The sequence below is a fragment of the Acanthopagrus latus genome, chromosome 8, assembly GCF_904848185.1.
Source record: "Acanthopagrus latus isolate v.2019 chromosome 8, fAcaLat1.1, whole genome shotgun sequence".
Lineage (NCBI taxonomy): Eukaryota > Metazoa > Chordata > Actinopteri > Spariformes > Sparidae > Acanthopagrus > Acanthopagrus latus.
The window spans coordinates 14,061,706-14,085,087 of record NC_051046.1 but is presented as its reverse complement, the minus strand read 5'-3'; the positions used below and the strand labels follow the sequence as shown (position 1 = coordinate 14,085,087).

General features: G+C 41.1%; 3 protein-coding genes across 5 annotated transcripts; 2 read left to right on the top strand and 1 right to left on the bottom strand.

Annotated features, from left to right (window-relative positions):
- The first annotated feature begins 203 nt into the window (after positions 1 to 203).
- On the top strand, positions 204 to 19,104 carry ldhbb (lactate dehydrogenase Bb). 3 transcript variants are annotated; one of them, XM_037105971.1, is made up of 10 exons: positions 204 to 342; positions 12,573 to 12,676; positions 12,863 to 13,078; positions 15,326 to 15,462; positions 16,629 to 16,746; positions 16,966 to 17,139; positions 17,218 to 17,391; positions 17,477 to 17,594; positions 18,020 to 18,143; positions 18,620 to 19,104. In XM_037105971.1, exons 4-10 carry the CDS (start codon positions 15,334 to 15,336, stop codon positions 18,785 to 18,787), a joined length of 1,005 nt encoding a protein of 334 aa, XP_036961866.1. In that variant the 5' UTR covers positions 204 to 342; positions 12,573 to 12,676; positions 12,863 to 13,078; positions 15,326 to 15,333; the 3' UTR covers positions 18,788 to 19,104. The 3 variants fall into 3 exon arrangements, with proteins under 3 accessions (XP_036961866.1, XP_036961865.1, XP_036961864.1); XM_037105970.1 differs by having other exon boundaries at positions 12,573 to 13,078; XM_037105969.1 differs by lacking the exons at positions 204 to 342; positions 12,573 to 12,676; positions 12,863 to 13,078 and adding an exon at positions 13,101 to 14,939.
- On the top strand, positions 336 to 12,016 carry tmpob (thymopoietin b). Its single transcript, XM_037105968.1, has 6 exons — positions 336 to 8,059; positions 8,191 to 8,308; positions 9,182 to 9,337; positions 9,557 to 9,666; positions 9,759 to 9,859; positions 10,066 to 12,016. Exons 1-6 carry the CDS (start codon positions 7,826 to 7,828, stop codon positions 10,457 to 10,459), a joined length of 1,113 nt encoding a protein of 370 aa, XP_036961863.1. The 5' UTR covers positions 336 to 7,825; the 3' UTR covers positions 10,460 to 12,016.
- Positions 19,105 to 20,402: 1,298 nt separating the features above from the next.
- On the bottom strand, positions 20,403 to 22,797 carry LOC119024743 (spexin prohormone 1-like). The gene is made up of 6 exons (XM_037107811.1): positions 22,514 to 22,797; positions 21,945 to 22,016; positions 21,809 to 21,854; positions 21,661 to 21,720; positions 20,637 to 20,720; positions 20,403 to 20,536 (listed from the first exon to the last, which is right to left on the bottom strand). Exons 2-6 carry the CDS (start codon positions 22,005 to 22,007, stop codon positions 20,478 to 20,480), a joined length of 312 nt encoding a protein of 103 aa, XP_036963706.1. The 5' UTR covers positions 22,008 to 22,016; positions 22,514 to 22,797; the 3' UTR covers positions 20,403 to 20,477.
- Between the last annotated feature and the right edge of the window lie 585 nt (positions 22,798 to 23,382).

Below are 23,382 nucleotides of genomic sequence, written 5' to 3'. Positions count from 1 at the left end.
GTTACAGCCTCAAGTGGATCATGGTTCATTAATGTCCCTCAGTACTGATAGACTGATTTTTTAAATCATTTAAGTGGAAAAACAAAGAATTAGCATAATGTAAATAAACATGATAATGTTCTTAAATTAGACTTCTTTTTCCAGATGGAAAATGGTCCATCAGAGGGGTCCAGAAGGTGAAGTCCAACACTGCCCCCACCAGGAGTTCCCAGCAGGGTTCTGGGATCACACATCAAGGTCTGTCGCTGGCCCTCGACCCCTGCCGAGGCCTCTGTGACGGGGAGGAGCCAAGATTGAGTGGGCCGGAGGAGACAACACACCATAGCTGTGTGCAACTGCACAGTGAGTCCTTTCGCTCGTTGCCATGCTGTAGCTGACCGCAGGATTGCAGTGTTTACTTAAGAGCCGGTGCATAAGAGAAAGGCGGACCACCGGCAGTCACCACCCGCCGGGCCCTGGGCAGGACCTGGGGCTCATCTTTGTTGAAAATGGCTCTGGAACCTGCCACCTCCCACCGGGCTGGCCTATATTTAGCAACAAACTGAAAAACCTCTTCATTCTTAAAAAGTTGTTTAGGTTTCCATTGAGAAGGGGGTTCAGAGGAGGACGGGCGGTGATGCTGCTCTCCTGTGGTCTGAGAGGTGCTTCTTTTATGCCCTGGATTCACCTGTAGAAGATACTTGCGTTAACAACTTACCTTAGATGGAAATAGCTCATCTCTGAAGAACAGCCCGGTAAAATGTGGTCAAATAAGAAGACGGGTCTTGGGAAACCTTATAACAGACATTGTTATGACATATAGCAATCCAGCAGAGTAAAAAAATACCTCAAACACATGTGAGCACTTCTTGCCAATGAATCTAATATGTACAGACAGCTAGATATAAACTGGAACTCAACACATTCTTCTAATCGTCTGACTTGCTTCCTAATGTAATTCGAACATGGAAAGGACTGTTGAGTCTGTCACAGGTGTGAAGCCTAAATTGTTGACAGTCATATGTAAGGACACCCATAATTACATCCAAACAGCTCTCCATACACCAACAACATGAAAGCTGATCAAAATAAACAAAAGACTGCCCTTTATTGAAGGTACAGGACAAAATTAATCATTCACAGTGAAAGGAAAATGGTCCTAGAGCTGAATGATATGCAAAAAAATATGAATAATAACAGGCATTTGAGTCATGATTTTAGTGGTATTTTTTGCATTTCATTTCACTGAAATATATAATATTCTTCAATGTTAAGACACGGTTTTCAAAAAATCTTTTGATTTGGACATTCTTCCTGGCCTTATTACAATTTCAACAATATTTTGAGTAACTGTTCAGCACTATCTAACAGGATTTACAACCTCTCCTTATTAGTTACAGTAGTATACTACTCAGTTATCAGAACATAGGATTTCTGTCCTAAATCCAAGTGTTGACTCTCTAGCTTAGATTTGGGCTTTTTAAAAGTTTTCTTTGAAGTCTGAATGTTTAACTCGTGTCTGTTTTTTTGCTTCACTTGGTGAAGAAATTGGGTTGCGTGTTTCCTTCCTAATGAAAATGACGATTTGCTGACTCTCCCTTTTTCTGTTTGCATGCTGCTCTACTCTTCCCACTACTCAACGTCTCATTGAACTCGGGAGGAGGGCGAATCCAAGACAGGACATGCGTATTACATGTTTTCATTTGCCCTCATATATGCCTGAATAGTGAAACAATCCCTCTTTTCATGCCCACGGTTTCATTCAGTGGGTGGCGAGAGCACCACTATGATTGAGGATGAGGGAGCTGGGTGATTTTTTCCAAGGTGAGCACCTCATGGGAGATGACTGCTTGCTGCCATTAGTTTAAGTGCAGGAGTGTCAGTTAACCCGACACTGGCACCAGGAATACTTAATGCCAGATGGAGGGAGCTGTCCTTGAAGTCGTAACAAGCAGGCACAGAGAAACAAGCCTTTATTCAGTGCGAGAGAACATTGAAAAAATTGATAACTTAGCAAGGTTACCACAAAGTGTACGTTAAATCCCACATAGGAAAGGGAGGGATAAAGGAGATTGAAGGGGGTGTGGAGGGGCAAAAGTCCAAAGTGGATAAAAACATAGTTTAGATGTTGCTGACTGTAATTTTTGATTGCATTCAAAATACGCAGGAATATAAAACAAAGCAGCGGTTGTCACGCTAAAGGGTCCAGCTGCTTAAGAGGTGTCAAATTATTGTACCTCAGCTGGATACATCGGTGTTGGAAGCCAGGGGGTGAGAAAAGAGCCAAACCCAGCAGACTTTGGCACATTTGTCCTCTACCGCTGGCACGGATGAGCCACGCTGTGAGGCTTCAGAGCATCGATAGGCCCCCGGCGTTTTACTACCCAAAACTATGAGCTGCTACAAGAGCGGAACCATCAAGACTACCTCCTGGATGGACAGTAAACATGACGACAAGTGCTTTTTCAACATGGTGTGCCTCCTAGTCCACAATCCAAATAGTTCTGATGTAGGTCCTGCTAAGAGAAGTTCATTCAGGCAGCATGAGGCCTAAAAGTTTCAGTTTTCAAGATTGGATAAATAAGATCATATCAGCTAAAGTACCAGGTTTGGGGGGAATGTGTCCTGGCTGCAGTAGACACAGAGCTGAGAGCTATTACTTAAAATAACTTGACACCAGAAAGACCAGTGAGGAAATTACAAACACAGTCATGTCAGTCTGTTAAAGCACCTCACACAAAGGTCCCCAAAGAGTCTCTTTTTGTCAGCTTTTATAAAATCCGCTCCCTTTTCTTTTCTGGTTCTTAATTGAAAATTGAGCTTGAGGCCTGCCAACGATTGCAATAAAATGCTGAATGCACTGAGCTGTTGGCACACTTCCTGATCTGGCACTTCCACATAGGAGTGCTGCAGAGTCTTTGTTGATTGTCTACTCCTCATTCATTTCAAATGGTTAATGCTGATACTCCCCAACGGCGACTCCTCGTTTGAGTGTGAGGCCTGTACACTCAGAGCCCAGGCATCCGGGAAAGAGAGGAAACAGTTGGGGGGCATGGCGGTGTCACACCAGACACATCACAGGAGCCTTTTGAGAAGTCTTTGGCTCTTCTTATACTGGTCTGGTACCAGTGTTCAGCCATGTGGACAGAAAGACTAAGCAGAGGCAGGTCTGTTGATAGCTTCAGCCAAGTTAAGCACGGAAATATTTCTTTCCTGTTAACTCAAGAGTCTGGCAGTCACCTGTGTGAGGTTGCCCCGTCTTTTAGTCGCGAGCCATTGGCCATTTGGTTCAGCTGTGTCAGGCATGTTAAGAAAAGTCCAACCTGGTGTTGAACCATGAGTTAAATCAAGTATGTGGTGTCTGAAATCTTCCAGAAGACATGAATTGTTTGACACTACATGACGCTCTGTGTCATTGTCTCTTAATTAAGATTTTCTCTGTGCTTGTTATGTTGGCAAAAGAAATTTCCCTAGGTGCTTAAATATCGAGTTGCAACAAGTTCCTGAAGGCCATGTCATGGGGGAGCCTGGTCTTTGCTTCAGGACAGTGGATACATTTCTTTTTGGGCAAAGCTGGTGATTGTGTTTGGCACACAGTAGCTCACTAGCACATGCTCTCCTTTGACATTTGTATTAACTGACTTATTTTGCCACTTGGGTGCAGCTGAAAGAAGCTGAAACACAACATTAACATCACATTATAAAGTTTATTTGGGGAACTTGTTGCATATTTACACTTCCCGCAGATATAGAGCAACGTTAGCATTCATTAAGAGTGGTGTTTCTGACTACCCTTGCTCCATGCTTGCGGGACTGCACACAGACTTAAATGCTTAATTGCAAGGATGGTTTTTCTGCTCGTGGATATTGTTCTGTCTGCTTGTATCTCATGAAGGTACTTAGATTTTATGTCTGCAGGTTCGGAGACTAAACACCACAGGCGAGCCCCACTCTTTGTTCTTCATTTGTCTTTCACCTCTTTTTCAGTGCCTGGTGTTATCAGAAATGCTGATGTTGTCACATGCATATTAGTTGGTGGAAAAATTTCAAAACTGTGGCAATCCTAAGTGAGTACAAGTGAACCAAAACAAAGTTATGGGCCGTAAAGTCAAAAAATAAGCTGAAAGACATTAAAATGCACAGTCGCACAGGGGAACTCCAAAGTCAAGTGACAGTGATAATTCTTTCGTCCATTGTCAATATTAAAATACTCACTAGAGCAGCTTTAAGTATACAGGGTTCATGACCCTGTTTAATTGTGAACTTGATAAAAGATCTTCATTGGTGAATCTCTTTTGCATTGCAATGCATTTGCTGTGGTCACCAAGTGCTGCAGAAGTGGCAATTCCAGTGGCTCTAACAGATCAAATTAGTCTTGATCCTTTTATGTGCATTACACTTTGAGATGGATGGCCTACATTAAGTTTTCCCCTCAATGATCCAACATGGCATCCCATCGGTGCCTCCCTAGAGACTTCTTCTTTAACTACATGAAAGTTTGTGCACAGTAATGTGTGCCTTAAGTTCAGTGAGGACATGAGCAAGTGTGTCTCTGAATTCGATGGCCAAATAAAACGGGAAAAGCCTTAATCATAATAATACAAATACATGGAGGAGTACTTGCGATACAAACAGGCAGGTGGCCAAATGGGCATCAACAGGGGTCAGAGAGGGAGTCTCATTTTTCCTTCTGACAGAAATGTCTACAGCTAAGCATGTGTCCTTTAAGTAGTTTGGATTGTCAACAGATGAAAATATACTGTGTGAGCACTACTGGATGGCTGTTCCTAGGCCAGGACACACAAATCTCAGCTCCTGTGAAATACACTGCTCTCGCTGCCCGCATCCTACCCACCTTTTTGCACAGGAAACTGCCCAGGACTTGATCTTAATTAGTTTGGCACCGAGTAATAACATCCTCTGAGGATTAGAGATGTTGTGATAGATTAGTGCAGGAAAAGTCACTTTTTTTAGTATTAGTTGATACAACAAAATTCTCTGCTAACGTTAAAAGTCTAACATTTGTCCATTTGGTCAAACAAAATAAACTTAACAAATTATATATACAGCTGACCTTTTGGTTATTAAGTAAATCTGGACCAAGCAACAGATGTATGCCCATGAGGATGACAAGACTGTGATCATATGTCCTGCTGAAATTTAATAACTTTGATTAATTCTACAAGTATGTGTTTTGTTGTGTCAGTGGAATTGGATAAGACATTCTCTGGGTGGTAAAGGTTGACTTTTCCTAAGCTACTTCAGTGGTTGGCTCAATTGGGATTTAGAAATGCTTAAAATCCAAAATAAACTTCACCAAGGAGTCTGAGCTTGACATTTTTCTAAGTGATCAGAAATCCACTTTTGTACGAGTATGTTTGAGTTTGTGCCGTCTTTTCCAAACACCATTTTTCATTCAATAATTCAATTGTCGGTACAACTTTCCATAATGCACTCATGCCATTATTTTCCTGATTGATTGATTTTTGTCCTTCTCCTGTGGGTAATTGTATTTGTTCTCTAAGATTTATTTTACAATAATCTGTCAAGAAATGTTGTCGATTATACTGACTGGTCGACATCAGGTTGAGCAGTTCCATTTTAAACGAACTCATTCTGAAAATGTGAATGTTGACGATTAAAGAGCAGGCTTTGATCATTTTTCAGGGGCCATGACTGTTATGCTTAAAGAGGCACACTCTATGTTTCTTGGCCCATGCCTTATTTTCTGTATAAATTACATACAAAGAAAGCTTAAGAGGTGTTTCTCAAGGGCTCAACATTTTTTATGCCTACACTCCATTGGCAAATGCACTATGGAAAAGCTGAACTCTACATGAAGTGCTGTATTTTAGTGTGGTTTGCAGCTGAGGTGGGGATCAATTGCTTGGTTTCTGCAGCAGCATCCCAGAAAGCCCCGGAGGGGCAGGTATGAAGGACAGGTGGGGAGCCACACAGTGCCACCTCAAACCACTGTCCCCTGGTAGGAGGGGGGGGCTCACCACAGATTTAGAGACGGGCTTGCTCAGAGACACAGGACAGGTAGAAGGTGCTCAAACACTGCCATGTCTGTGTCTAATGAAGGGCTGCAACTTCTGATTATTTTCATTATCGATTTATCTATCTGTTGTTTGTCAAATCATTTTGTCTTTTACATGTCAAAAAATACTGAAAACATTGTCTTGCTCCATACCTCTGTATTGCTGCACAAATCCCATATTTGTTCAGTGGTTCAATAAGATGAAACTAAATAAATTGACTGATGAAAAAATATCCCTCACGGTTCCCAACAGCTCAAGTAGAAGACATCTTCAAATATCTTGTTTGGTCTGTCCTAAAACGCAAAACTATTCAGTTTACAATGATATAACAGCTTGTCTAGCTTGATCTAAGTCTCAAGAAGCCCAGAGATCCCAAATTTATTTCAAGTCGATGCACTATCAAGCTTGTGTCGCCACTCCTAATGGGGTTTGGATTAACATTTTTATCTGTGCAGCTACAGTGAAGATTGTGGCTGTAAAAGGGTGTAAATGGCGACTTTTCTAATCAATTTGGGTTCTCAGGGCTTCCAAAGATTTAGTTTACCCCATATTATGTTTTTTGACATTTCTAAATAAGTTGCTGAATCATACCCTACTGCAATATCGTCTGTCTGTGAAGCTACAGAAATGTTTTGTGGGCTACGAAACTTCACCCGACTTTTCGTCAGCATGAGACTGATTAGATAATGAATGCATTTTTATTTATTTTTTTTGCAGTCATCCTTTAAAGTCAATGAATTTCCTCTGGCTCTTCATTTAAAACATTGTATTTTCTATATTGTACCTCTGATTGTCATCCTGAGACTTTTATCTGAATTGCTCCCAGTCTCTTCTCCCCCTGATGAACTTTCCATCACTTCTGTGGTATACAACTTGGTGGCTTGATATTGAACATGAGGCTTCTCCATGTTTCTTTTGAATAATGTGGCTCATGCTGCCCTCTGCTGTTACTTATTCAGACTTATTGTCCACGGCTTAACATTTGCTTATAGCCTCGTTATGTAACATAAAATCCTAGCAGTGACACCGTAGTATTTATAATTAACTCAAAATCGATATCAACGATAAGTTCATGCGACAAACATGCTCAGCAGACCGGAACTCCAGCTGTGTAAACGCGGGTAACAGCCAGTGGCATCAGATCGCCATTAACATTGTTCTCTCACCACTCAATACGAATTAAATTACCTATTTAAACTCGCATTTGTCCACTCGCTGAAAACAACGAGGTTACGAGTATTAAAAAACTGAAACAAAAGAGGATATATCGTCGATGGGTTTTAAGTAAAGCTGTTATCTAAAACACACAGCCTGCGGTTTCTTTGTGGCGGCGGCCTGCAATTGTTCCATTCATAGCCAGCCAATCAGAGTGGAGCTTACTGGCGCGTTCCATCCAATAGCGGGGCTGGTTGTTGTTCGGCCCTGTTGCGACCGCGGACAGACAGAAGCAAGTGGACCGGTTGGAAGCTAAGCTAATCCAGTCTTATTACAGCTAGTTTATTAAGATTTTTGCATTGGCTCCACCTGCAGCACACGCGTGTATCTGTTTCCGAAAAATCACAGCTACCCGTGAGTATTTTATCGGTGAGGCTAAGAAGCTAAACCGGGCATTTATTTTGTTTAACCGCTTCTGGGCTGCTAGCTGAATTGGCAGCGGCAAGGCGCCAGTCGTGTTTGACAACAGCGCTATTCAGTCACGTTCCCTGTGTTGTTGTTGGTAGCTGCCTACCGAACGCGCTAATTTCCGTTTGGTGCAAGCGGCAAAATAGAAAAAAGGCTCCGGATAGCTAAAACAAAGTTAAAACATGGCAGAATTCCTCGAAGATCCGTCGGTTCTCACGAAAGATAAGCTGAAGAATGAGCTCACAGCCAACAATGTGCCACTTCCCAGCGGAGAGCATAAAAAAGAAGTGTACGTGCAGCTGTATCTGAAAAACTTGACTGTGCTGAACAACAAGAAGAACCCGCCTGCAGACACCTTCTCCAGCGATGAAGAGTTGCCTGCTCCCGTTGTGTCCAACAAAAGCCGATCTGGAAGAGTGAGTGACTGCTTTTTAATGAGTTTGTTTTTTATCTGTGTATATCTGATGATACCGTGGTCGTCTGTGTGGCTTGATTGCAAAAGTGTGAATTGTGATTTATGCGATATGTGATTTAAATCATTCTGCAGAAAGCAACCAAAAAGACAGACAAACCTCGCACAGAGGAAGTGGAGGTGACAGATCTGACTGATGAAGATTTGAAACAACAGCTGGCGAAACATGGTGTGGAGTCGGGACCCATTGTCGGTGAGTTTCCTGCAGGGCGGGTTCAGGCTCCAAGTGGAAACGCGGGTTTTCTGTGTTGTTTTTTCGGTATGAGAAATTAGATTTAAGTTAGAATCATATCCAGTTTTGCTTTGTCTTATTGTCCAGTTTAGCTACTAAAATCGGGTTATATTCAACTAGTCATAACCCAGAAAAAGATCAACATTGATATTTTAGTTTTTAATTATCTGTTTTAAAAAAAAAAGAAAAGATAATAATGCTTTTGCTCAAAATCCAGTTTTGGTCACCCACTGCAAATTCGTGTTGATTACTGATCATATACACTGACACATTGTTTATGTAAAATGCTAACATCAACCTAGCTGATTTATTTATCCATTTTGGATTAGAAGTTAGTCAAAAATATGTGTAAAAAAATTTTTTTTGAATTATATTATTGTGATTTTTTAAATTTTTTTTTTTATGCCTTTTACTACAGATGTAGTGATAATTGAATTGCAAAATATTGTAAGTGCCATTCAGTGAGTGATGAACTTTAAATCCTGGTATCCAGACCATCCAAAAATATTAAAGTATCCTAAATAAATCACAGCCAAAACAATAAATAAAATGCTTCCCTCATTTGTTAGAATGGAAGGGAAAACCCTGCAATTTATTCAGGCAAAATGTTGGTTAAAACGCAGTTGTATGCATAACAATAAACTACATTGAAGTAAGCTGAAATGATAAAGGACTTATACATATATTGAGATGTCAATAACATAATTGTAGTGACAACCCTACTCCAAGCAATCATTATCAAATAATATGACTTAATTTAACAACAATGTATAAATAATTCCTCAGTGTAAGTAAAATGTTTCATGTCATTTAACCTTTTCTGCCTCCATCCAGCCTCTACCCGTAAGTTGTATGAGAAGAAGTTGCAGAAGCTTTTGGACCAGCCTCCAGCTGAACCTGATGCTCCTACTGACGTCACAACTCTCCCCAAGGCAGACAGTAACCAGAACGGCAACACAAACTCTGACCAGTACAGCGATAAGGAGGATGGTGAGATGAACACACATTACCAATGAAGTTTCACAAGACTCCAGAAGAAAAATAACCGGAATATATCTCTACATCTTAAAACATGTTTTCTTTTCTCCAAACAAAACTATCCAGTTTGGTAAATCTGGTTCTTGCAACAGGTCCCTGACTGTAAAACCTGATGACTAGTACTGATATTACCATGTTGTGCTTACATTACAATGTTGTTGTTTTTTACAGAGGAGATTGCTGCCCCTGAACCAGAGCCAGTTCCTGTAGTAGAGAAGCCTGTGAGGAGCAGAGGGAAAACCCCAGTCACCACTAGAACCAGCAGCAGACGACAAACTAAGGTGAAGCACATTCTGCCCTCCCCGACCTTAAAGAAAGAAAAGAGTTTGTTTTTTTGAGTTGGTATCAACATGTTTTTATATTAACCTAACAGGTGGTGGAGGAAATTGTCATTGAAGAAACACCGAAGAAGGCCAGTAAGAGTGTTGTTGAGGATATCCTTGCCAATGAAATAAGCACACCAACAGGCATCAGGTAACAGTTGATGATTTTTCATGCTCATAAACACCAAAGCACTAGATGGTCAACTCTAGCTTTTAAGTGGAGCTTTCACTCACTCAGCAGGGGTAGCTGGAGGTAGCCTTTCCGCTATATAGTCTTCTAATAATACTTCTTTAAGCTTTATTTTTTGTGTGTGTGTGCCTAGCCTCAACATTTTATTGTGTTGTTTCCCTCAACAGTGCAACCTGTCGGCGTCCAATCAGAGGAGCAGCTGGTCGACCAGTCAAACCAACCGAATACTGGCTTGACGAGTCCCGTGTGCAGCACACTCTCTACACTGAGAACCGCTCCTCTTACGCAGAGTCTTTCTCCATGGCGGGCAGCAATGTCTCTTCAAGCAAAGCACCAACCAGACGAGGCTTCTTGTCTGTGTTGCTCAAGCTCCTGCTCCTCGTTGTGGTGGTCAGTTCTCTTTACTATGCCTACCAGAATCTGGATGCCGAGCACATCAACACCCTCAAAGGTCTCCTAGACAGCGTTGTCGTCCCCGTTCAGGGCGTTGTGAACAGCGCAGCCACCTACCTAGGCATCAGCGACAGCAGCAGCAGTGCTCCACAGAGCGCTGGCAATTAAAGACCCTCAGCAGTCTCTCGCCATGCCCACACCACCTCCCCGCCGCCTGCCACAGCACACCACAACTCAAGCAGTACACTTGGCACACCTCTTCCTTTTACCTACATGGTTGGACAAAGGACACAGATTAAATTGGAACCATAAACTTACTCCTCTCTGGACTCCAGTTTTCCTCCCACCACAAGAGGAAACAGTAGCTTCTGGATAACACTGTTGTGTGGCAGTCAGAAGAGACTTGTTTTAATGTGGATTTTAATCTGTGAATTGTTTTGTGTCTTTGTGTGTATTTAACCCATGTATCTAGAAAAAAGTGCAGAATGGAGAAGTCAGGATAACCATGCATGGTTGTAGTTTTTGAAGGTGAAATTGTAGTTTCTAACTCTCTGTGCCAGGTGTTTTTCTGACGGTGAAGTGCCTGGACACTGTTAGCACTTAGTGCCCTCCCATTTTAAAGCACAAAGCAGTGCTACTACTAATGCCAGAATGTCTCAGTGTTTCTGTATGAACTTCAAAATTTGCTCTGTAGCTATAGAGTTAGTTAGAGTGATTCATTATTTCTAAGGTGCTCAGGTCGATTCAGCTCAAACCTTTTAATGTGGTCTGTGTTGGGAGGAGACATTTGGTGTAATCAGGTCACATCACTGCATGAGGAAAATCCGCCCACGTTCAGGTTGAGGTTATAAAAAGTTTTATTTTTTTGTTTTTTCCCAGCGGCCGGTCACTGCTTGAATCATGTTTACGGAGCTCTGTGATCTTGACGAAAATGATAATTCTTGTTACTCTGCTCTAATGATTTTTACTGTCAGCAGATTTGATGAAAGTTTTATGTACTTTTATCAAAATCCTCTTTAATTTGCATACAATACTCGAAATAACACAGCGTGTTAAGTATTGATTATCTGCCAAGGAAACTGAAATTGCAACATTTGATCATGGATTGATTTTCCAGCCCTGCCGGTGTGCCCATTTCAGTTTACATGCTTTGGGTTTTAGTGGTCTGTTGTGCTTTTTTTGTTTTTGCTGTTTTTTAATTAGATTTCTGATCCTTCGGTCCTATATGCAGGATTGGCTTTTGCAGTGCACCCACATAGCCCAGCTCACTGACAGCACGTGTCCATACATGGCGGATCTGTTGAGTAGATATATGAAAAAAGTTGATCAATTTATTCTTTTCAGAACTATTGAATAATTCTGCCTGTGAAAAAATTATCACAATTAAGTCACTGTAAGTCACTGAAGGGGGTGTTTTTACCCAGTGGGGTTGATGTTGGGGGTGAGAGGATTTCTGGGGCATCTTTGTTTCTATTTTGATATTTTTCTAAAGTGGTGTGTTGAACTTTTTATAGCACATTTTAAAGTTTGAAAGCAATATGTAAAACTTTCAAGTGATACTGTATCTTAATCTGAATCTTACTGACTTAACACAAGTGATTCATCATCAGGCAGCTCTCCCACAATGGACAGAAATGACAGGGGTTATGTGGGTAAGGATTTTTAATCTGTTTATTTATGATAATGTAGGCGGTGTATCATGAAATAAACTTTGTTGTTACCAGATGTGTGTCCTTTGTCTCTGCATGTTTTTAGGGCAATACCAGGAGCTTTGCACATTTTGACCAGGTCATCACAACATCACTGCATCACTACTGCCTAAAGCTGCAACAACCAGTCAGACGATCATCTAAATAGGAAAAATGTGCCAACTTCTTTTGATTATTTAATTCAGTTGACATTTTTTAAGCAAAACATTTCAGATTTGCTGGTTCCAGCTCTTTAAATGTGAGGAATCTCTGCTTTTCTTGTGTTCATGACTTTGAATGAAGAGTCTTTGGGTTTTGGACAATTGGTTGGACAAAGGAAGACATTTAATTTAATAAAGTGATCATGTTGTAGTTTCCCTGTTAGAGAACTTTCCAGACATCCCAAATCACAGTTTTTGTTTTAGCTGACCACCTTTTAAACATGAGAACTTTTCTGTAGTCAATACCAGGGCACCATCTGTCCTTCTCACACATTACTGACTACTCACAGACATGGCTGCTAAGGCTAATAGTGATCTTGGGCGTAGTTGCAGCTTATCAGATATCTGTCTTATCTTATCCTCCCTCTGTAGTTCTGCTCTGAGAGGAGTATCCACCTGCTGGGTCAGTGGTGTTTGTGCTTGAATAGGAAATGCAGCTCAGCAGCCAAGTGTCCTCAAGACGTTCAGATCCAGGGGTAAGTAAAATCACTGAACCTCGAAACCTGGCGTCTGAGGTAAGCTAAATCAGACATGCTTGCACTCCATGTGTCGCACAAAAAGCATAGGTCATAAACGTGATTTATGCCATTAATAACCTTTCTCAGAGTAGTATGTAGCCACCTGTCTTGTGTAACAGGAAATTACAGTATGTGTTGATTTAGGAGACTGTTGCAGCAGCTCACTGAGGTGACCCTCGGAGTGCCAAACTGAGACTTTGTAGGGGATGGAGAGGCTTAATCAATTAAATCCAGCAGACTGCAGGCTGACAGAACAGCAGGAAGAGGAGCAGGCACACAGTGCAACACAACAAGAGTGAGTCTGATCGACTGTTGGAGAAAGGACATCACTTTCCAGCAACTGGACCCTCGAAACGACAGGTGAACATCATGATTTTAAATGTTTTAAGCGGAAATTTGAAGATTTAGACTGGATTTGGGAGGATTTTGGGGTGTACTCGTCCAATCATTTCTCTCTAAGAAGTGACAACAGCAGAATTTATTTTGCATGTGTCCTGCTCTTCATGCTCTCTACTCCTTGTGCAAATTTAAGGCTTTTCGGTGCTTTTCAGCCTCCATAGAATTGGAAATTAAATGTGTTTTAGTCATCTATTCATCCATCACGTGTAAGCGGGACATCCTACAGTTGTTTTTATCCCAGCTTCCTGTTTCTCTGTTCACTAAAGAGAAATGAAAAATAATATTTTGTTTGTGTCTCTTCTCTTGAGGTGTTTCATGGATTGTTTGTTTGAAACACAGTTTTATTCAGGAGCTTGTGTGTCATTAAATATTCAACCAGATGAATAGAAGAAATGTTATTATAGTTAAATGTTTTGCAGGAGGTATTATCCCATTAGCAGGGCTCCAAATTTACACCAGCCAAAAAAACAGGTAGTCTGCTGACCAGATATTTGAGCATTCACTTTCTGTTTTGCAGGTGGGCAAAAAGGTTACCTTTGCACCCTGAGGTAGTTGAGTAGTTGTACTGAAAGTGACTGTTTATAAGTATTTTGAATTGTAGTTTTCTAATGCTTAAGGTGTCTCTGCCACCTGTTCTGCACGCTGTCTGTGTTCAAGCTCAAGCTCACATACAAGCATTCGACAAGTCACTAAACCGCTGTCTTGTTTTTCTGTTGCTACTGTGGTGCCTTGATCATTCCTGTATTTTTATTTTGGGTTATTAAAAGTCATGAAATCTTCTCTTCCCTCCATGTCCTTGCAGACTAAGCCAGCTCATTAATGACTGCTTGTGTTTACTCTCTCCGGGCGCGCATTGCTTTAATCCAGTTTCACTCTGGGCAAGTGAATGGACAGTTTTACCGCTGCGCTTTCATTCCAGAGGGAGATGACTCGGTTTTTTTGCAGACGTCTTGGCTCACAGAGACGTGATTCATTTCAGAACTGGTTCATCAACAACAGTAATCTCGTGCGCAGATCGCAGTATGTGCAATCTGCAGCAGGACGTAAAAACAGTCCCCTAAATGTGCAACATGCTGAAATTCAGTGGCAGCTAGGTCATGCGTGATTCAGATTTCCACATACCTGTTACTTAACAGTGGAAGGGTTATAGTTTTAAGTAGTTTGTTTTTATTTATTTATTTATTTATTTATTTTGCACAGTAAAACAAAGCAGCAGACAACAACAAAGGAAATTAAAGCAAAACTTGCACACCTTTAGAGGCTTATAGAACAAATTTCACCTCCACAGAAACAAGCAAACAAGCAGCTATAGGAACCAGAGAGGCAGATATCAGATAATGCATTATACTGTCACATTTCCTACACTGTTCATGATAGAAATAATTTGCTTCTGTTCTCCAGATTCATCTTATTAGATACAAGGTTACTGTTTATCTGTAGTCCAGGTGCAGCAGATGGAGGCCGCGTTAAGGGATTACTGTAACTCCTTTAACAGTCTGCAGTCAAGTTCGCCATCCGATTATAGTCCTCTGTCCTCCATTTGGGGAGGAGGGTGGAGGGAGGCAGAGGAGAGGAGCTCTGTGCAGCTCACAGCTCCACAGTCCGGCCTCAGAGTCACATGCGCTCTGTGCTGCCGCTGCAGCTGACTGGACACCTGCCTCGACTGTCTGGACTGCACACACACACGCAGTGACTGGAGGAGGTGTTGTGGATGCAGAGGGTACGCAGCTCTGTGAGAACACACCTTAGGTATCCATTCAGTCTGCCATGCTGATCACATGGTGGTATTTATACCTCGCAGCTCGGAGCATCGCAGAGAAATGCAAGTATTGCTGCTGTTTTTGTGAGTGTGTGTGTGTGTGTGTGTGTGGCTGCGTATCTTTTCAAGGTGAACTCTGAGGAGGACTAATGTGTGGGACGGAGCTCAGCTGGTGTTTTTTTTTCTTTTTTACTTGTAATGGATGTAGATTTCATGGAAGTCATGCTTCCATTAGTGAGATGAACGTCAGGCTTAATTTGTAATCCCCCCTACGCTCAGAATATCTATGCTGTGTCTCGAATGCAGTATTTATGAAGTTGGAGCACGCAGCCCACTCTCTGGATGCAGGACTTTTCCCCCCAGTTGTGACTGTGTGTGTGTGTGTGTTTGTCACGACAGTCTTTCCTAAACAGGAACGCTCTTCTCTCTTCTCCTCTCTCCCTTCTCAGCACTGAAAATGGCCTCAATCCTGCAGAAGCTGATCACCCCGCTGTTCAGTGGTCCTCCTGAGCCCCCCAGGAATAAAGTGACAGTGGTGGGCGTGGGCCAGGTTGGCATGGCCTGTGCTGTCAGCATCCTGCTCAGGGTAAGAGCCCCCCTGCTTCTCGCCTCTGCTCAGATTACATGCCTGCCTGCTGGTGGCACAGGACGGGGTAATACCCAGGATCCTCCTAGACTGACAGTGGATTACTGACCTCTTGGTGTCTGAGCTGGCTTTTATCCCTTTACTGCCCTTGTTAAGGTTTTATGACAATGACAGAGAAATGGACTTGTCACCAAGAGGGAAAACCTACAATGACTTTCTGCTAAAGTAGTTCAGCCTGGCTTCACTTCCTCCTCCCGTCTCCAGAGTAACAAATCATTTTAATTAAATGTTCTTGTAGGCACCATAGCGAAGTGCAGGAGTAGGTAAACAAGAAAATATAGATTTATGATCAGGTTTTCATTTGATATGTGACCAAGTGTACACGTCCATCCTGTTTTGCCATCTGTTCAGTTCTGCAGTAAGATAATATTATTTCAGTAATCATCTTTGTAAAAGCAGTATAAAGTGCAAACAAGTTCACATATTAAGTGATTGCTTGCTTTTTGAATCACCCCCTCATAAAAAACGGACTATTTGTATAGTGTAGCTTGCAGCTAATCACTGCAGCATGTGATTGGCCTATTATCACCATATAGTCTGTTGTGTGACAAAGTCTAATCTAATGTAATCTAACAAAACCTTAATTTAGCAACTCTGCAGTAGTTGGGTTTTTTTAAGCAGAAATCAAAGGCATGAAATGAAGAACATTGTTGCAGCCATTCCCAAATTTAAGAATGACAGGAATCAGAAATCTTGTGGGGCCACGGAAACACACAATACTGAGATGATTGGTAGCATTTCCCTAAATGTTTTTTTATTATATACACATAATAATACTATATGAGCATGGGCCTACAGCAAACCAGTGAGAAAACTTTGTAAAAATGTACAAACATATTAATTAAAAATTGGAATTTATTCCGTGTAAATGACCTCACAAGGCCCACCTGCAGTAACTTTGAGAATCATTGTTCTATTTCTATGTTGGTTCTGGTATCATCATTTTTTCAGTCAATCCCCTATATATTTAGTCCCTAAAAACAGTCATCTTAAACCTCTTTATTGATGTGAGTTCAACTGATAGAACGGGTATGTTGCTGAATGAGTGGATTCTCGGGTGAAGCAGTTTTGTGTGCATCCATCTGAACTCTCCTTGCCATCTGCAGGAGCTGGTGGATGAACTGGCCCTGGTGGATGTGATGGAGGACAAGCTGAAAGGAGAGATGATGGACCTGCAGCACGGCAGCCTCTTCCTCAAAACACCTAAAATAGTCGCAAACAAAGGCAAGTCAATACCTTGGATGTGCCAAAGAAACTCAGTCTCAACACAGTTCCTGTATTTGCAGGATACAGAAAACTTGCTAACATTGTGATCAAACCATTTTTTTCCCATATTGGCATTAAAAACAGTAAATGTGAATACCTTTATTTCTATAGAAGTCTAAATCTCAGAACTTTTTAACCGTGGTGACGAATCTTTTCTTCTTCCCCGCTGTTTCTCAGACTACTCTGTGACAGCAAACTCCCGCATTGTGGTGGTGACGGCAGGAGTCCGTCAGCAGGAGGGAGAGAGCCGGCTGAACCTCGTCCAGAGGAACGTCAACATCTTTAAACACATCGTCCCTCAGATCGTCAGGTACAGCCCCGACTGCATCATCATCGTGGTTTCCAACCCAGGTGAGTCTAACGCTCTCTTGTTCATTCAGTCTGACAGTGAACAGCGATCACCCTCTTAACATTATTACTCTTCACCAGTTGATGTGCTGACATATGTGACCTGGAAACTGAGCGGCCTTCCCAAGCACCGCGTCATCGGCAGCGGCACCAACTTGGACTCGGCACGCTTCCGCTTCCTGATGGCCGACAAACTGGGAATCCACGCCAGCAGCTTCAACGGATGGATCCTGGGAGAGCATGGAGACACCAGCGGTGAGGACTTGTGGGATTTCTGCCCAAGTGTTACTGGATTCAGACTGCAACTTTGTGGAGGTTGATGGTCTCACCGGTGTTTCAGTGCCTGTGTGGAGCGGGACAAATGTGGCTGGAGTCAACCTGCAGACGTTAAACCCGAACATCGGCACCGACTGCGACGATGAGAACTGGAAGGAAACCCACAAGATGGTGGTGGACAGGTAGGTCAGACACATCTGCTCACACATGTCTAATTTAATACTTTCATTACAATTTTCACACATCAAAACAGAGACAAAAGTGATAACTATTATCCTGTTTATTTAAGCCATATAGCCCTCCTCTGTCTCAAAACAAGTATGGCATTGGTATGAAAACATTTTTTATAAGGATTAAAATCATTAAGATCATCTTACAGTCAGTGACTTTGCATAAATATCAAATTACATTCAACACACTCTCCTTCTGTCTCCCTCTGGCTGCTGTCGCTCTCATCTGGACAAAAACAAGTCTTGAGAGAAAAAATCTGCTTCTAAGAGTTTATTTCAGTTTATTTCTAGCACTTCCCTTCCACAGTGTTACCGCTGAAACTAACTGACTCTAATAAATCCAAACCTGAATGAACATGAAATGTTTTATCTCTCAGCGCATACGAGGTGATCAAACTGAAGGGTTACACCAACTGGGCCATCGGTCTGAGTGTAGCTGACCTGACGGAGAGCCTCATCAGGAACATGAACAGGATTCATCCAGTGTCCACCATGGTGCAGGTAAAGCCTGCTCACACACGCAGTCATTCCCACAATTTGTTGCATCTTTAAAGGTCTCATGTTGTATTCTCATGTCTGTTCTGTTTGTAAAGCAGGTTATTTGTATTATAAATACTCTAAAAATATAAAAACCCTCAATATTAAAACACAGGCTGTATTCATAAACTGCCTTCCAGCGAGCCGTCAGGACTTCTATAGGCCTCTGATGTCACAATTATACTGACACCGCCCTCAGTGCCTGCTCAGGCCTGTAAGTGCTGACCAATCAGACACCGATATGATGAATTAGTAATAATGACTTTCAAGTCTTTGCATTTAGATTCAAATTGTGACTCACAAAATGTTATTTTTGGGGTTCGGCCTTTTTGAACACGAGCATAAGAATTTCTTTTGGTTTTCTCTCTGCTGACACTTTTCTCTGTTTTGGGGATGTATATTCTCACACCGACAGTAAGATTGTTGCTTGCTGTGTTCAGGGCATGTATGGAATCAGTGACCAGGTGTATCTGAGTCTGCCCTGCGTGCTGAACAGCAGAGGCGTGTCCAGCGTGGTCAACATGACCCTGACAGATGACGAGGTGGCTCAGCTGCAAGCCAGTGCCAACACGCTGTGGGACATCCAGAAGGACCTGCAGGACATCTAACTGAGCAGCAGGGGGCGCTGTAGCTGCACCTCCCTGACTGCTCATCACTTACATCATTATCACTGTGCAGTCACTAAAACACCACACAGCTCCACCTTCTACACCTTCAGCCCACTGCCCTCTGTAGATTCACAGGCGTTGTTAAATAGCCTCAGATCTTGCTGTAGGTTTCAGTTTGTACTCGTCTGCACACTGGAGATGAAACGTTACATCAGCTGAGTCAAGCGCTGCCCTGACTCATTTGTCCTCGACTGTGCTGCATTGTGGGAACACTCATGTCGCTCTGATGTGTAATAAAGTTTGCTGTTGCCCGAACAGGAAGTGCTTGTGTTCAGTTATTCAGTGTGAACGGGAGAGCAACTACACAGAATTTATTAACTATTTTCATCGGTTGCAACTTCACAACAATGACAACAACAATAACTTCACAATAAAGAATTGTATTATTCACAGTGAAATAAAAGGTTTAATTACATTACTTTTACCATTTTTTAAAGGTGCAATATGCAAGAATTGGACATCTATCAAATTTAAAGTGAATCGTGGGCCGCATATCACCAAAATAACAGCTGCTAACTGTAGCTACCTTGGCTAGTTAGCTCAGTTAGCCTTGCAGCTAGGGGTTTAGACTGGGAGGGGGTGGGGGAATGTTATGACAATTTTCCACCAGCACATTTCTGTTTACAGAGAGAATAAAGGAAAGTTTTTTCATGAATATATAATATGTCTCACTTCTCATTATCCATGTCCAACGGGCTATTTGAGGGGGGATGCCGTTTCCCCTGCCCATTCCCTCGTAGCAGACAGGGGGAGAGGGGTTGTTTAGTTCAATATGTCCGTCCAGTCTGTCTGACTCATTGATCTTTTATCTGACTGATGTTTGTAACAGTTTGAATCGATGACCCCAATTGTGGCTCCATGATGAATCCATCCCCCATTCTAATCGAGCAAATCACTTACTGTCTATGTCCATCCTTTAAATATCTATATGGACGGCCAACATTTGCATCAGGTTTGCTAGGGAATGCAGACATTGATCACATGTAAGGGAAACATTGATAAAGACAACGCTAAATAACCTCACAGTTGATGTTTCCTGTACTAAATCTAACAGGTCTGAAATTTGTGGTTACATTTGCTGGATGCAAAAGAAAAGCCTGTTGGTGAGTGAGCTGGTGTCAAACAGAAAGCAGCACAGGTTGTTGAAACGGTAAACAGAAAATGCCGGTTTAATTAACAAATTGAGTTTCATCTGGATTAAAAGCTTGACTCCACTACCTGTCAGCTGCTGACCTTTGTTTGACCGAGTCACGGCTGGTTCAGGCTGCCGTTTCCAATAAGACTCACTGAGCCGCCTCTCCCAGTGACCTCGGCGTAGACAGTGTGATGATGAATGGTGTTTAGCATGGTGTTGATCACTGGTGGGGTGTGAATGACTTAATTGTTGCCCCAAGCTGACAGACACTTCTTAATTGATAACAATATGTAGGACTGTGAAGGGAAATCCTTCCATTTTGAGGATTCTGCAAGTTCATTCATGAGTAGGAGATGTGATCGTTCAAGTCAAGAAATAAATGAACAACTGGTATTTTTTATTTATACAGTACGTTTAATGAAATAATTAAGTATACTACAGTGAAAAGTGACACAAAACTCGATGAATACGAGAAAAAAACTTGTGGTGAACACATCAAAAATAGCTCAAATCAAGTTCTTGTTCATCTGAGTATTTGTCTGGATTGCCTCCACCTGAGGGAGAAAATACATGGAGAAAAAAAAAGGTTCAGTTAAAAACATAAGCTCAGATGTTGGTGAAGCAGAGTGTTGGAAATAACTCTCTGGGTTTTACCTTCTTCCATAGCTCGCTGCAGCAGCTCCAGAAGAATCGATGACAAAGAAAACCGGCGTCCATCACTGCTCAGGTTGTGACTCACTGCAGAGCAACAAAGACGTTTAATAAAGGAAACCAGATGCAAAACCAAGAACCATGACAGAAAACACAAACATAGAGGAGACATGTTTGTCTGACAGATGACATTCATTTTTGTAAGAAAAAGTCATATCAAACTGATGTAACTGGAAAGTCTTATAGTACGAGTAACTCATTATAAAGTGCTAATAACTTGCAAATTATTTTATTGAAGGTTAATGAATCAGCTATACTTTATAGCTCACGGTCAGTGCATCCTATTAAAGTTGCACTATGTAATTTTTAAAAACTTCAGCAGTCTCTAACATATGTGACTTAAGGCAATGTAATGTCAGAGTCATTATGAGGTTGGAGCAGATAGATAGATAAAGGAAGAAAAATTGTCCATCATAGGGCAGAGTCACGATAACGTTTACTGACGAAGTAACAGCCGTCCAAACGACACATCCGCTACTTCAACACCATGTCAGTCAAATAATGTTAGTAACACATCTGTAGTGTGCATCTCAGTTCCACTGGATAGGTAACATTTCTGTAGTGAAAACTATTTTCAGAACTTATCTGACAAATTCTTCTTTTGAAAAGTGATAGGAACAAAAAATCAAAGTGGCAGACACCAGTCCTCAGAGTCCTCAGTGTAAATCACACCTATGGTTGTTTTCAAGTCAATAAAAAAGTTCAAAGTTCAATAAAAAGCACTAGGTAATCATTAATAACCTTTAATGAAGTCAGTGATAGTTAACTTGTAATCCCCTTTCAAAGGATCATTTATTATGAAGTGGTAGAAACTTTACATTACCAATAATAATACCACACGGCTGCTTACATTAGAACTTTGAGATTTGTTTAAATGTAAAGTGCATTGCAAATTAAATGTATTATTATCATTATTATTATTAAATGACATTATTTCCTAACAGCTGCAGGGCTTCACTACGCTCACCTGAATGTAAAGTGTCTCCTTCCTCTCTGTTGGTGCGCTCCAACACTGAGCGGTGTCTCTCTGTAACAGATCAGCAGCGTTTAATTCAGCCAGGCAGATCAAAACATTAAAAAAAAACTGTTTTTAAATTTCCTCTGCTAATTCTTACGTGCTCCTTTCAGGTATAATATGGCCTGAGGGGTCCAGTTTCTCCGCTGACAGAATATAAAGAAACAGTTCTGTCTCAGAATTATGTTTAAATTCATCTTAATCATTTCAGAGGAAAAAAATCCACTTCGACCCACCTGTGGTGCACTCCAACACTGGCTGACTAATGTCACCACAAGTAATGAGACAATGAGAGACATTGTTGAATCCTGTAATGACATTTAATTCAATTTAGAATAACACAAACAGTTCAACTCATGATTATAGAGATAAAAGAGGAGAAACAACAACCAACATTTTTTTTTTTAAATAAATAGCAGTTATAAGCAGATATGAGGACGTTTTCATGTGTTGATTATTGTAAAGTGTCAACAAATATAACTTCTCTGTGAGGAACTATTTTTATATTATTGTCATAGTTGTTGTTTTTTTTTTTTACTATGTTATATGCCAACATCCACTGAGTGTTTATAAAAATATAGAGTTTCATTTCTGCTGACAACCACATAAAAATGTGTAATTAACCGTATATAATATGTTTGTATACTTATTATAAATGCTAAATGTATTAAATTTTGGTTTTAAATGTAACATAATGTCAAGAGAAATGTTGCCTTGGATGTTTTAGTGAAAGATAATAATAATAATAATAATAATAATAATAATAATAATAATAATAATAATAATAATAATGAAAATAACTTACTGTTTAATTGGTGTGTTGCTCTCCTGCAGGCTGCAGCTTGTCTTTGATTTGTGCTTCAATCCTCCTCTGCTGTCACATTATAAAGAAAACAAAGCAAACCACCTCATTATACAGCCCGACTGATGAGCGTGACAGGTAGTTTAATTGCGTCACGTTGAGAGTGACAGGTGTTGCTGGATGTGTCACTGTTCGTTAATCAGAGACACATGAGCGAGAGATTTTAACTTTTCTGATCAGCAGAGTCTCTTCGCAGGGTCAGCGCCCGGTGACGTCACCGCTGAGGTTTTTTATGAATGAAGCTGATGTGATGACAGCGCGTCAGTGAGAATGTGGGTGTAGACACCTGTGTCAGGTCGGTCCATGTGTTGATGGTTTCCATAATAAGTTGACAATCAAAGCAACATGAGTGTGTGTGACAGGGAAGAGAGAGAGAGAGAATTCATGGTTAATGGTAAATAATGACATTTTCCTTTAAGATGTTATTCAAGCTATTTATTAACTATTTACTTGAAATGTCACATTATTTACTATATAAGTGGTGTGTGAATTTTTAGGTTAACTTTTAATAAAAAACTTTGATATGGAGTTAATTCTGCTGAACTGTTTTTTAATGCTTACTGTACATACAGATCAAAAAATGCTAAAATGGCTGACTGAAGTGTTAAAATATGATGCTAATATTATTACTGGTACATGAAATGAGAGACTAAGTGGATGAATGAAGCTTTTTTTTAAGTATCAAAGGCATATTTTAATAAAAACGCTACATAAACTGAAACTTTTACCCATCTAACTCAACTAAAATTGTTGGAATTGTGAGAGAACTCAAAGGCTCTTTGTTGAGGACACTTAAGCAATGGGAGTTAGCA

Bases quoted from the DNA above. Each gene is read 5' to 3' on its own strand.
- ldhbb (XM_037105969.1), top strand. From the start codon at position 14,885: ATGCTGATCACATGGTGGTATTTATACCTCGCAGCTCGGAGCATCGCA. The intron at 17,392-17,476 runs GTGAGGACTTGT...CCGGTGTTTCAG, and splicing joins AGAGCATGGAGACACCAGCG to TGCCTGTGTGGAGCGGGACA. The intron at 17,595-18,019 runs GTAGGTCAGACA...TTTATCTCTCAG, and splicing joins CACAAGATGGTGGTGGACAG to CGCATACGAGGTGATCAAAC.
- tmpob (XM_037105968.1), top strand. From the start codon at position 7,826: ATGGCAGAATTCCTCGAAGATCCGTCGGTTCTCACGAAAGATAAGCTG. The intron at 8,060-8,190 runs GTGAGTGACTGC...ATCATTCTGCAG, and splicing joins ACAAAAGCCGATCTGGAAGA to AAAGCAACCAAAAAGACAGA. The intron at 9,338-9,556 runs GTGAGATGAACA...TGTTTTTTACAG, and splicing joins GTACAGCGATAAGGAGGATG to AGGAGATTGCTGCCCCTGAA.
- LOC119024743 (XM_037107811.1), bottom strand. From the start codon at position 22,007: ATGTCTCTCATTGTCTCATTACTTGTGGTGACATTAGTCAGCCAGTGT. The intron at 21,855-21,944 runs GTGGGTCGAAGT...ATATTCTGTCAG, and splicing joins AGTGTTGGAGTGCACCACAG to CGGAGAAACTGGACCCCTCA. The intron at 20,537-20,636 runs GTAAAACCCAGA...TTTCTCCCTCAG, and splicing joins GCAGCGAGCTATGGAAGAAG to GTGGAGGCAATCCAGACAAA.